Raw genomic sequence first — 13,016 nt, 5'->3', positions numbered from 1 at the left:
ACAAAAAAGGTGTGGTGGCGCGTGCCTGTAGTCCCAGCTACTCGGGAGGCTGAGGCAGGAGAATTGCTTGAACCCAGGAGGCAAAGGTTGCAGTGAGCCGAGATCGCGCCATTGTACTCCAGCCTGGGCAACAAGAGCAAAACTCCATCTCAAAAAAAAAAAAAAGTTTTTCTTCAATAATAAATTAACTTTAGCTTACTATACCTTTTTATTTTAAAACTTTTACATTTTTAACTCTTTTGTAATAACACAGCTTGAACACAAACACATTGTACAGCTGTACAAAAATATTTTCTTTACATCTTTATAAGATTTTTTCTATTAACATTTTTTATGTTTTACTTTGTTAACGTTTTGTTAAAAAGTGAGACACAAACACTTATATTAGCCTAGGCCTACACAGGGTCAGGATCATCAATATCACTCTTTTCCACCTCCATATCTTGTCCCGTGGGAAGGTCACAATGCCTTCTTCTGAAATACCTCCTGAAAGACCTGCCTGAGGCTGTTTTCAGTTAACTTTTTTTTTTTTGGAGGCGGAGTCTTGCTCTGTTGCCCAGGCTGGAGTCCAGTGGCACGATCTTGGCTCACTGCAACCTCCACCTCCCAGGTTCAAGGAATTCTCTGCCTCAGCCTCCTGAGTAGCTGGGATTATGGGTGGACACCACCACGCCCGGCTAATTTTTGTATTTTTAATAGAGACAGGGATTCACCATGTTGGTAAGGCTGGTCTCAAACTCTTGACCTCGTAATCCACCCGCCTTGGCCTCCCAAAGTGCTAGGATTACAGGTGTGGGCCACTGCACCCGGCCGTTTTTGTTTTGTTTTGTTTTGTTTTTGTTTTTTTTTCAGTAAGTAGAAGGAGTATACTCTAAAATAACAGGCTAAGCACGGTGGTGCACACCTGTAATCTCAGCACTTAGGAAGGCCAAGGCAGGTCGATTGTTTGAGCTCAGGAATTTGAGACCAGTGTGGGCAACATGGCAAGACTCCATCTCTACAAAAAATACAAAATTTAGCTGGGCATGGTGGCTTGCACCTGTGGTCCCAGCTACTCAGGAGGCTAAGTTGGGAGGATTGCTTGAGTGACTGGCAGCACAGTAGGTTTGTTTACATCAACATCACCAAACACATAAGTAATGTATTGATGATGTCACTAGGTGATAGGAATTTTTCAACTTCATTGTAATCTTATGAGACCACCATTGTATATGTGATCTGTGGTTGACTGAAACACAGTTATGCGACCCTTGTCTGTGTTCTTTTTTTTTTTTTTTTTTTTTTTTTTTTGAGACGGAGTCTTGCTCTGCCGCCCAGGCTGGAGTGCAGTGGCCAGCTCTCAGCTCACTGCAAGCTCCGCCTCCCGGGTTCACGCCATTCTCCTGTCTCAGCCTCCCGAGTAGCTGGGACTACAGGCGCCCGCCTCGTCGCCCGGCTAGTTTTTCGTATTTTTTAGTAGAGACGGGGTTTCACCGTATTAGCCAGGATGGTCTCGATCTCCTGACCTCGTGATCCGCCCGTCTCGGCCTCCCAAAGTGCTGGGATTACAGGCTTGAGCCACCGCGCCCGGCCTTGTCTGTGTTCTTATACTGTAGTTAACCAAGTAACAGTGTCCATTAATACATTTTAAAAGGACATTTTCAACAAGACTTGAAAGATGCCTTTCCTGACATCATTTTCTTGGTTCCCTTTTTACCTCTTTGATTTCTTCTCAGTCATTTCTGTGGACTTTTGTTCCTTTGCCTATCTTGTTAACCATCTGTCTTATCCAGAGGTCCTGTCATCACCTGTATTAACTCTCCCTCAATCACAACCACTCTCCTACATTGTTATTGAATAAATGAATGAATGACTCTTAAATCTTTATCTTAAGTTCTACATCCTCTGTGCTCCGAATGTTATCCAAATGCTTGCTAAAATGTCATAAAGGTACCTACGATTTATTTAGTTATTTTGAGACAGGGTCTTTCTCTGTCACCCAGGCTGGAGTGCAGTGGCACAATCTCAGCTCACTGTAGCCTCGACGTCCTGGGCTCAAGCGATCCTCCCGCCTCAGCCTCCCAAGTAGCTGGGACCACAGGCGTGTGCCACCATGCCCAGCTAATTTTTTATAGTTTTGGTAGAGATGGGGTTGAGCCATGTTGCCCAGAGTAGTCTCCTGAGCTCAGGCAATCTGCCTGCCTTGGCCTCCCAAAGTGCTGGGATTACAGGTATGAGCCACCATGCCTAGTCGGTACCTAAAATTTATAAATGAACTCAAGTTTTCTTCTTTCTCTTTCTACTGGCCTCCTCTGCCTTCCACACCTGCCCTCTCTCCATCCCATTCTCTGTACAGGCTGATGCTGCCTTTGCCATTTCAATATCTCAAGCCTGAAAAGTGGAAGTTTCCCTTTTCCTCCCTTTCCCTAGCTAATACTAAATCCCAGCCTATTCTGTTTCCTAAATATATAATCTGTTTCCACTATTACATCCCTATTAGTACTGCTTTAGTTCAGGCTCCATGCTAAGGTTAAGTGCATGAGTTTTGCAGGCAGACGTACTTGAGTTTAAATCCTGGCTTACATTCACTGGCTTTCAAACCCTAGGCAAGTTACTCAACCTCTCTAAACCATCAATCCTCAAACTTGGCTACACATGGGAACCACCTGTGGCGCTTAAAGAAAGTACTGGCCAGGTGCAGTGGCTCATGCCTGTAATCCCAGCACTTTGGGAAGCTGAATTGGGCAGATCATTTGAGGTCAGGAGTTTGAGACCACCCTGGCCAACATGGTGAAAACCCATCTCTACTAATAATACAAAAATCAGCTGGACACGGTGGTGCTGAGATAGCACCATTGCTGGGTGACAGAGTGAAAACTGTTTCAAAAAAATAAAAGAAAAAGAAAAAGAAAATTACTGATGCTTGATCCAACTCCAAGGCTCCTAATTTCACTGGAGTGGAAAGAGGCCTGAGCATTGGGAGTTTAAAAAGTCTCCCCTCGGGGAGCTCTCCTTTATCTCTACTGGATAAAGTTGAAGCCTCTTCTTGTGCCTTCTCTATTGCCTTGTCTCCTATGTCCCTCCCTTTCAACAACAGCACTACTTAGAGTTTATGCATAAAACCTTCCTGTCTGTCACCCCCAAGCCTTTGCTCACCTGATCCTTCTGCCTGGAATGTCCTATTTGCACTCTCTCAGCTGGCTCTTCCCCAGTCTGTATCTTCTCCAGGCTAATTCTTAGTCATCCTTCATCCTTCAAGACTCAACTCAGATATCACCTACTTCGTTTGGGATGTCTTCCTGACCCATCTGTGCAAACCTCATTCTTACTCTAACATGTTGAATTGTAGTTTGTGTCTCTCCCACTCGACTCTTTGAGTTCAAGGCTGAAAATCAAAGGTTCTCCAATTTTATTGAAATGAAACAGGTTCAACACAACTCTTGCTTTCTCTATGAAGCCATACTTATGTCTACTTTAGCCCAAATTCATTTCCTTCTCTTCTGTAGTCCTAAAGCACTGGGAATTGTATCATCTCTAACCTGTGGGTTCTAAGTGACTAAAGGACAGAAACCTTGTTGTATTCTTTAGACCTTCCCCAAAGCACCTACCAAGTGTTAACTTAGAGTGTTGCTTAAAAACGTTCATTGGTTGCTGGAAGCAAATAAAGTTTGGAGAGCTCATCAAGGAGAGTGCGTAAAAATATTAAATGGGGCTGGGCATAGTGGCTCATTCCTGTAATCTCAGCACTTCAGAAGATAGAGGTGTGAGAATCGCTTGAGCCCAGGAGTTTAAAACCAAGACCAGCCTGGGCAACAAAGCAAGACCCTGTGTCTATTAAAAAAAAAAAAAAAAATATATATATATATATATATGTATACACACAGAATTTTTATATATAGTTATCCAAAATAGATTTTCCATTTTATATATATGCACACACATATAATATATATGTTATATATTATATATATAGTGGAAAAATCTATTTTGAAAAGCTATAAAGATCTATTACTACTTGTCCAATACAATGGCTACTAACCACATTTGGTTATTAGCACTTGAAATGTGGCTGGTGCAATTGAGGAACTGAATTTTAAGTTTTAATTAATTTTAATTAATTTAAATTTGAAAACTGATAATTGATTTAATTGTTGGAGCCCTTTTAAGTATGTTTGAAATGACCTGGATATGTGAATCTTTTTTTTTTTTTTTTGAGGCAAGGTCTTGCTCTGTTGGTCAGTCTGGAGTGCAATGGTGTGATCATAGCTGGCTCCAGCCTCCCCTCCTGGGCTCAAGCAATTCTTCCATGTCAGCCTCAGTCGAGTAGGTGGGACTACAGGTGTCAGTCACCATGCACAGCTAATTTTTTAATTTTTTGTAGAGACAAGGTCTCACTATGTTGCCCTGGCTGGTCTGAAATTCCTGGGCCCAAGTGATCCTCCCACTTTGGCCTCCCAAAGTTTTGAGATTATAGATGTGAGCCATGGCGTCTGGCATGAATCTACTTTTTAAACTGTCAACTTCATGAAATCTAAGTATAGATCAAGATTTTCCGGTGAAAAGTTAGCATCTAAATTGAAGTGTCCTGTAAGTACAAAATAAACACTGAATTTCAAAGACTTAGGTATAATTTTAAAATGCAAAATACATCATTAATCATTTTATATTGATTAATGTTATAATTATGATATTTTGGATATATTGATTTAGGTAAAATAAATTACTAAAATTAATTTTACCTGATTTTACTACTAGAAAATTTAAAATTACATGTGTGGCTTGAATTATATTTCTATTGGAGAGAGCTGATCTGTTCCAATAGATAGGCTTTACTTTTTGATAATTATTATAAGAACTGAATTTCAACTCTCTCTCTTTTTTTTTTTTTTTTTTTTGAGATGGAGTTTTGCTCTTGTCACCCAGACTGGAGTGCAATGGTGCAATCTTGGCTCACTGCAACCTCTGCCTCCTGGGTTCAAGTGATTCTCCTGCCTCAGCCTCCCTAGTAGCAGGGATTACAGGTGCCCGCCACCATGTCCAGCTAATTTTTTGTATTTTTAGTAGAGATTGGGTTTCACTGTGTTGACCAGGCTGGTCTTGAACTCTTGACCTCAAGTGATCTACCCACCTTGGCCTCCTAAAATGCTGGGATTACAGGCATGAGTCATTGCACCCAGCCAACCCTCTCATTTTCTAAGACAGTTTTTAGTAACTAGTGGTGATTTTACAGATAATTAAGTGGGATTATCTCTTTTTTTCTCAATGCAGATCATAATCTACCTTCTCAGCCCAAGGAGCATAGCATTGGTCAGAAGCATCAGCAGGAGCAAATAATTCACAAGTTGGCCATGCAGCTGAGACACATTGGGGACAGTATTGATCATAGGATGGTTCGAGAGGTGAGGCTTCAGTTTCCCCAGCCAGGGCCTGTCAGGTAGGAGGAAAGAGCAAACAAAACCACAGCTGCCAAGTGTCTGAGATGCCCAGGAATTGTCAGAATTAATGGATTAGTACTGTCTGGATTACCAAATATTAGATCTAAACATTGTGAACCTGAGCCAAAGCTGGCATTTAATCTCATACTTGCTACTCAGACTGTGGTCTGTGGACTGGCAGCATCAGCATCACTTGGTTAGATGTGTAAGATCTGAGACTCCAGCCCACACAGTCAGAATCAGAATCTACCTTTTTACGCATTCCTCAGGGGATTTGTGTGATCACATGCGCTCTGTGACAGACGGGGTGGCAGACCCCTCAGAGCCCAGTTTCTTGCTCTTAGATTCAACTATCCTGTGAAGCTTTCTTGGTGCAGCTTCCACCATGCTGTCCTCCACCATGCATGCCACAGGGAGTGCCGTGTCCTCTTTTATACTCAGGTCCAAATGTGGACAACACACAGCCTTTTCCTCAGATAAAGCATCCTGGAGACAAAACATGGATAGAAGATCCCAACAATAATGCTATAAAGGCAAGAGGGGTCCAGGTGCGGTGGCTCATGCCTGTAATCCCAGCACTTTGGGAGGCCAAGGTGGGCAGATCACTTGAGGTCAGGAATTCGAGACCAGCCTGGCCAACATGGTGAAACCCCGTCTCTACTGAAAAACACAAAAATTAGTCAGGCATGGTGGCACACACCTATAGTCCCAGCTACTCGGGAGGCTGAGGCAGGATAATCTCTTAAACCTGGGAGGCAGTGGTTGCAGTGAGCCGAGATTGTGCCACTGCACTCCAGCCTAGGTGACAGAGTGAGACTCTGTCCCAAAAAATAAAATAAAATAAAGCAAGAGAGAAATAAAGAGAAAATAAACATAGAGAACATAGGCAATCAAATAAACTATTTGATAGGCCAATTTCATTCCAACAAATATTTATTGAATGTCAGACTCAGTTCCAGGCATTGGTGGCTACAGCAGTGAGCAGCAGTCTCATAGAAATGATGTGGGGAGGGAGCAGATAACAAGGCAGATGAACAGTAAACAGCCAAGTCAGACAGGGATGCGAACTCCAAGCAGAATCAGGGCACACTGATTGATGGAGAGTGACTTCCAATAGGCTGTCAGGGAAGGCGTCTCTGGGAAGGTGATATTTAAGCAGAGACTGAAAATGAGGGAGCTAGCCATGGGAACACCTGGAGTGGGAAAGTGTTCCAGGCAGAGGGAACAGCCAGTGCAAAGCCCGGCTTCACCAATCTACTTTGTGTCTCTGTGGATTTGTCTGTTCTGGACATTTTACATAAGTGGAGTAACACAATATGGAACTTTGTGTATGGCTTCTTTCACTTAACATACTTTTTTCAAGGCTTATCCACGTTGTAGCATGTATCAGTATTTTACTTCTTTTTACAGTTGAATATTCTATTATACAGATATACCACATTTGCTTATCCATTCACCAGTGGTTGGACATTTGGGTTGTTTCCACTTTGTGGCTATTGTGAATAATGATGCTATGAACATTTGTATATAAGTTTTTGTGTAGACATGTTTTTAATTCTTTTGGGTACATACCTAGGAATGGAATTGCTGGGTCATGTGACATCTCTGTGTTTCACTTTTTGAGGAACTTTCAGACTGTTTTCCAAGGTGGTTACACTATTATACACTGTGGTCCACCAGCAGAGTATGAGGGTTCCAGTTTCTTCACATCTTTGCCAACATTTGTTATTAACTATCTTTTTGATTATAGCCATCCTAGTGGGTATGAAGTGTATCTCATTGTGTTTTTGATTTGCATTTCCCTGATGAATAATATGCATCTTTACATATGATTATTGGTTATTTTTCTCTTTGAAGAAATGTCTATTCATATCCTTGCCCATTTATAATTGACTACTTATCTTTTTATCATTATATGAGTCTTTTTTTTTTTTTGAGACAGGTTCTTGCTCTGTTGCCTAGTCTGGAGTGCAGTGCTGTGATCATAGCTCACAGAGCCTTGAACTCCTGGGTTCAGTTGATCCTCCCACCTCAGCCTCCTGAGTTGCTGGGACCACAGGCATGTGCCACCACACCTGGCTAATTTTTTAATTTTTATTTTATTTTATTTTTTTTGTAGAGACAGGGCCTCACTATGTTCCCCAGGCTGGTCCTGGATTCCTGGGCTCAAATGATCTTCCTGCCTTGGCCTAGGAGTCATTTGTATATTCTGGATTTAAGTTTCTTATCAGATATATGATTTGCAAATATTATATCCCATTCTGTAGGTTGTCCTTTTACTTTATTGATAGTGTTCTTTGAAGTACAAAAGTTTTAAATTTTGATGAAGTTCAATTTATCTACTTTTCTTTTTGTTGCTAGTGCTTTTGCTTTGGGTGCCACATTTATGTTTTCTTCTAAAGGCTTTTTAGTTTTAGTTGTTAAATTTAGGTCTTTGATCCATTTGAAATTAATTTTTACATACATTTTAGTTAAGAGTCTATCTTCATTTTTTTGCATATGGGTATCCTGTTGTCCCAGCACCATTTGGATTTTGTTGTTGTTTGTTTATTTGTTTGAGGCGGGGTCTTGTTATGCTGCCCAGACTGGCCTCAAACTCCTGGGCTCAAGAGATCCTCCCACCTCAACCTCCCGAGTAGCTGGGACTATAGGTACATCTCACTGTGTCTGGAGTACCATTTGTTGAAAAGACGATTGTTTCCCTATAAATTGTTTTGGTGTTATGGGATCTTTGGGGTGCAATTTTCTGGCCGGAAATCTCTGTGGCCATGGCATCTTTTCCCCAAGTTCTTGTCCTGCATCCAGGAAGAATGAGGTACGCAGACAAGTGAAGGGTAAACAAGACAAAGATGAGCTTTATTGAGTGTTACAACAGCTCAGAGGAGATCCGCAGTGGGTAGCTCCTCTCTGTAGGCAGGTTATCCATTGAGTGTTCAGTTCTCAGCAGAGAGGAGGCCCTGGAGAGAGTAGCTCCTCTTTGCAACTAGTCCTCCCAATGTCTGCAGCTCTCAGTGGAGAGGTGGCCCTAGAGAGGGTGGCTCCTCTCTGCCAGCAGGTCATCTCTGCAGCTGTTAGCAGAGAGAGCAGTTCCTCTCTGCAACTTGTTGTTCCCTCATCTCCAGCTGTCAGCAGAGAGGGTAGCTTCTCTCTGCAGCTGATCATCCCATTGTCTCTCTACCCTCTTTCTCCTGAGGACATCATCTGCCCTGCTCTGGCTGAGCCCAAGGCTTTTATGGACCTCAGAGCGGAGGCAGTGCATGCTGATTGGTCCATGGGTGGCCATGGGTGGGCCTGGAAGGGGCACCACCAGTCCCCACTCTGGTGCACAGGACTGGCAGCCTAGCCCCCAGCCTTTAGACCCTCCCTGACCTGAAGGTGGGGTCTCACTGGGGACCCACTCCCTTCCACCCAGGAATCAATCTGCCTCCGGCGCCATGAGGGACTTGGCCCCAACCCCTACTCAGAGATTGGAGCAGGCTCTGGGAGCAGAGAGAGGCCAGGCAGTGGGAGCAGACACCCCTAAGCCTTCAGGGGTAGGGGTAGGTCCTTCCTGGGGCCCCCAAGGGTGCAGGCTGCAGAAATGCCTGGGTCCTGCAACTGGGAGGGTGGCCAGAGTGTCTCCCAGGGAGCTCCTGCCCCAACTCAGAAGGGGTGGGGCTCCCACTGGCTCCATGGAGCATGCGGCCCAAGCTGCACCTTCCTGCTGCAGCCAGCATGAGGGCAGCAGCCATTGCCATCCTTGGCACCCTTGTTGAAAACCAATGGGCTGTAAATATGAGAGTTTCTTTCTGTACTCTCAATTCTGTTCCACTGATCTGTATAGCTATCCTTAAGCCTGCTCCAGCTTTTCTCGCAGGACTTTACAAAGCTAGTTTCGATCTAGACATTTGTTCTGTACTATAAACCTATAAACTTGCACTTTAGAATACCTTTTTTGTTGTTGTTGTTTTGAGACAGGGTCCCACTCTGTTGCCCAATTTGGAGTACAGTGGCACTATCTCACTGCAGCCTCAACTTCCCAGGTTCAAGGAATCCTCCCACCTAGGCCTCCAGAGTAGCTGGGACCACAGTTGCCCACCACACCTGGCTAATTTTTTTGTATTTTTTTTGTAGAGACAGGATTTCACCACGTTGCCCAGCCTGGTCTCAAACTCCTGGGCTCAAGTAATCTGTCTGCGTCGGCCTCCCAAAGTGCTAGGATTATAGGCATGAGCCACTGCACTCAGCCTAGAACACCTTTAAAAAGACCACAACACATTTAAAAAATAATAGTTTGAAAAATTCCAGCCGAGTGTGGTGGCCACAGTCCCAGCTACTCGGGAGGCTGAGGTAGGAGGATCGCTTGAGCCTGTGAGGTCAAGGCTGCAGTAAGCTGTGATCGTGCCACTGCACTCCAGCCTGGGTAACAGAGCGAGACCCTGTCTCAAAAAAAAAAAAAAAAAAAAAAAATCAAATCCTTCTAAGTTTGGCTCTGAAATGCTGAAGGCTTTGCTGCTTCGAAGTTCGAATCAAGGAAATTAACAGAATTTCAAGTCTGGCGTGGTAACTTTCTTTCATATATAGTCATCATTTATTTACCTTTTGTACTCTGTTTAATCAAGCAGTCACATCGATTCTCTAGATGCCTTCCTGCCATTGATGTATTTAAAGAAACTTTTATTCTTGCTCTTGGAACTGCCTATCAAGCAGCTCATTAAGTTGTATTTTTATCTGCTAAATGGATTGTTGTTGAGCTGCCAAATTTTTTGCTCTCTTGTTCCTTTTACTTAAGCAAGTGCTCTGTCTTTTTCAAAAGTGTTCTGTGTTTCTCAAAATAACATCTTTTAGGCTGGGCACAGTGGCTCACACCTGTAATCCCAGCACATTAGGAGGCTGAGGCCAGGAGTTTGAGACCAGCCTGGGCAACATAGTGAGACCCTGTCTCTACAAAACAATTTTTTGAAAAATTAGCCAGGTGTGGTGGTGTGTGCCTGTAGTCCAGCTACTTGGGAGGCTGAGGTGGGAGGATTGCTTGAGCCCAGGAATTCGAGGCCATAGTGAGCTATGATTGTGTCACTGCACTTCAACATGGGTGACAGAGAGAGACCCTGAATCTGAAAAAGAAAAAAAAATCTTCTATTTTGCCATTGAGTTGTGTGGGGTTTTGGTTCAAGTATGTTTTTTTTTTCTTTATCTTTTTTTTTTTTTTTTTTTTTTTTAAAGCCCGGGACATATACTTTTTCTACATATAAGGCATGTTTTAAAATAGTTAGGCTTCTCATCACTTTTAGAATTTTAAATATGCCTTTGAAATTTTTCTCTCCTTCTGGGTTCTGGAAACTGCTCCCTCCCTGTCCTTACGCCCCTAGGAGTGGTGACAACTCTGTTGTCACTGGGTCTGGGTACTGCCCCATCCTCTGTGGTTTCTCCACACCTTTGTAGAGTCTCTCTATTTAACTCACCTTGAGTTAGCCTAATTTGGATGTGCCATCTGTTTCCTCTGGGAATCTGACTGATGTCATAATGCATAGGGAATTTCTCAGTTTGTTAGAAAGAAAGGAGGGAAACAAACATTTATTAAAATTTTTTCCGGGTACCTTTTGAGACACTTTTTCATGTTTCATTTCATTCTCCCAGTAACCCTATGAACTGCTGTCACAGGTATTTCAGGAGAAGCAGTGGAGTTTCAGAGAGATTACAAAACTTATCAAAGGGCACTTAGCTTCTAAGTGACAAGACTGGAATTTAAACATATGAGCATCTGACTCAGTGTTCTATACTTTTTCTTGTCTGCCATGCTGAAAGGAAACTCATTCCATTTTCCTAGCTGATATCAACTATAAGAGGGGGAGAAAATCCTTTAATGATTTTCAGTTGCTAGCAGGACAAAGTCTAAGTTCCTTAGCCTACTGCTAATGGTTTTCCATTCCTTCCTCCATTCATTTCTTCAACTTTTATCGAGCACCTACTGTATGTCAGGCTCTGTTTAAGTACTGGAGATATGGGAGTGATCAAAGAGACAATATTCCTGGTCTCACGGAGTTTGTAAGGGAGACAAACACTATCTATACAAATAAAGTAGGTAGTTTATCAGATAGTGATACATGCTTTGGAGAAAAGTAAAGCAAGGAAAGGGATAAGGAGTGTTGGGGTTTGCAATTTTAAGTAGAGATGTCAAGGGAAGGCCTCACTGAGAAGGTGACTTTGTTTTATTTTATTTTATTTTATTTATTTTATTTTGAGACATAGTCTCACTCTGTCATCCAGGCTGGAATGCCGTGGCACAAAGTCATCACTGCAACCTCTGCCTCCCAGGTGCAAGCAATTATCACGCCTCAGCCTCCCGAGTAGCTGGGAGTATAGGCATGCCACCACACCGGCTATTTTTGTACTTTTAGTACAGGGGTGTTTCACCATGTTGGCCAGGCTAGTCTCAAACTCCTGGGCTCAAGTGCTCCACCAGCCTCGGCCTCCCAAAGTGCTTACAGGCGTGAGCCATAAAGAAGGTGACCTCTGAGGAAAACCTTGAAAGAAGCATGGGACTGAACTGTGGGTATCGGGGAGGAGACAGAGGATTGGAGGCAGGAGGACAGCAAAGCCCCTGGGGCAGGAATGCATCTCGTGTGTTTGAAGAATGGCAAGGAGGCCAGTGTGGCTGAAGCTGAGTGAGGGAGAAAGTCATAAAAGATATGGTCAGGGCCAGGCATGGTGGCTCATGCCTGTAATCCTGGCACTTTGGGAGGCCGAGGAGGGCGGATCACCTGAGGTTGGGAGTTCGAGACTAGCCTGACCAACATGGAAAAACCCTGTCTCTACTAAAAATACAAAAAAAATTAGCTAGGCTTGGTGGTTCATGCCTGTAATCCTGGCTACACAGGAGGCTGAGGCAGGAGAATTGCTTAAACCTGGGAGGTGGAGGTTGTGGTGAGCGAGAGTGCGACATTGCACTCCAGCCTAGGCTACAAGAGTGAAAATCCATATGAAAAAAATATATATATATATATATATGGTCAGAAGGGTGGGTGGTGGGCAGATTAGGTACAGCCTTGAGGTCACTACAAGGGCTTTTTTTCTAGTGAGGTGGCGCCATTGGAGGGCACTGAGCCAAGGAGCCACATTTCAACAGTCCACAGAGGGAGCTGTGCTCAGGGGGCAGGCAGGGGGAGCATTTGTGTCTGACCCACAGTCTTTTTCTGATGTTCTGACATAAACAGTTTTTACTTTCTGCTCCAAAGTACTTAATATTCACCTCACCTCTTGGCCCATCTAAGTCCTAGACATTATTAATTACGGTTATTATTATTATTATTATTATTATTGAGACATGATCTCCCTCTGTTTCCCAGGCTGGAGCGCTGTGGCACAATCACAGCTCACTGCAGCCTGGACCTTCCAGGCACAGGTGATCCTCCCCCCTCAGCCGCCTGAGTAGCTGGGACTACAGGTGTGTGCCACCATGCCTGGCTAATTTTTTCTAGAAATGAGGTTTCACCATGTTGCCCAGGCTGGTCTCAAACTCCTGAGCTCAAGCCATTCACCTGCCTTGGCCTCAAAGTTCTGGGACTACAGGCGGGAGCCACCATGCCCAGTCTTCTCTCCATTCTTCTAGCCTCAAGGCAAATT

General features: G+C 43.6%; 1 protein-coding gene across 1 annotated transcript in view; it reads left to right on the top strand.

Moving 5' to 3' along the window:
* The window catches only part of PXT1 (peroxisomal testis enriched protein 1), a 58,592-nt gene that overhangs the window by 43,816 nt on the left and 1,760 nt on the right, over window positions 1-13,016 (top strand). The window contains exon 4 of the mRNA XM_010389688.1: window positions 5,248-5,378. Within this exon, the coding sequence (XP_010387990.1) occupies window positions 5,248-5,378 (131 nt within the window). The remainder of the gene's footprint in view (window positions 1-5,247; window positions 5,379-13,016) is intronic.

This window comes from Rhinopithecus roxellana, chromosome 4, assembly GCF_007565055.1.
Source record: "Rhinopithecus roxellana isolate Shanxi Qingling chromosome 4, ASM756505v1, whole genome shotgun sequence".
NCBI classification, from domain to species: Eukaryota; Metazoa; Chordata; class Mammalia; order Primates; family Cercopithecidae; genus Rhinopithecus; species Rhinopithecus roxellana.
The sequence above is the reverse complement of the archived record's forward strand: the minus strand, read 5'-3'. Positions and strand labels throughout refer to the sequence as shown.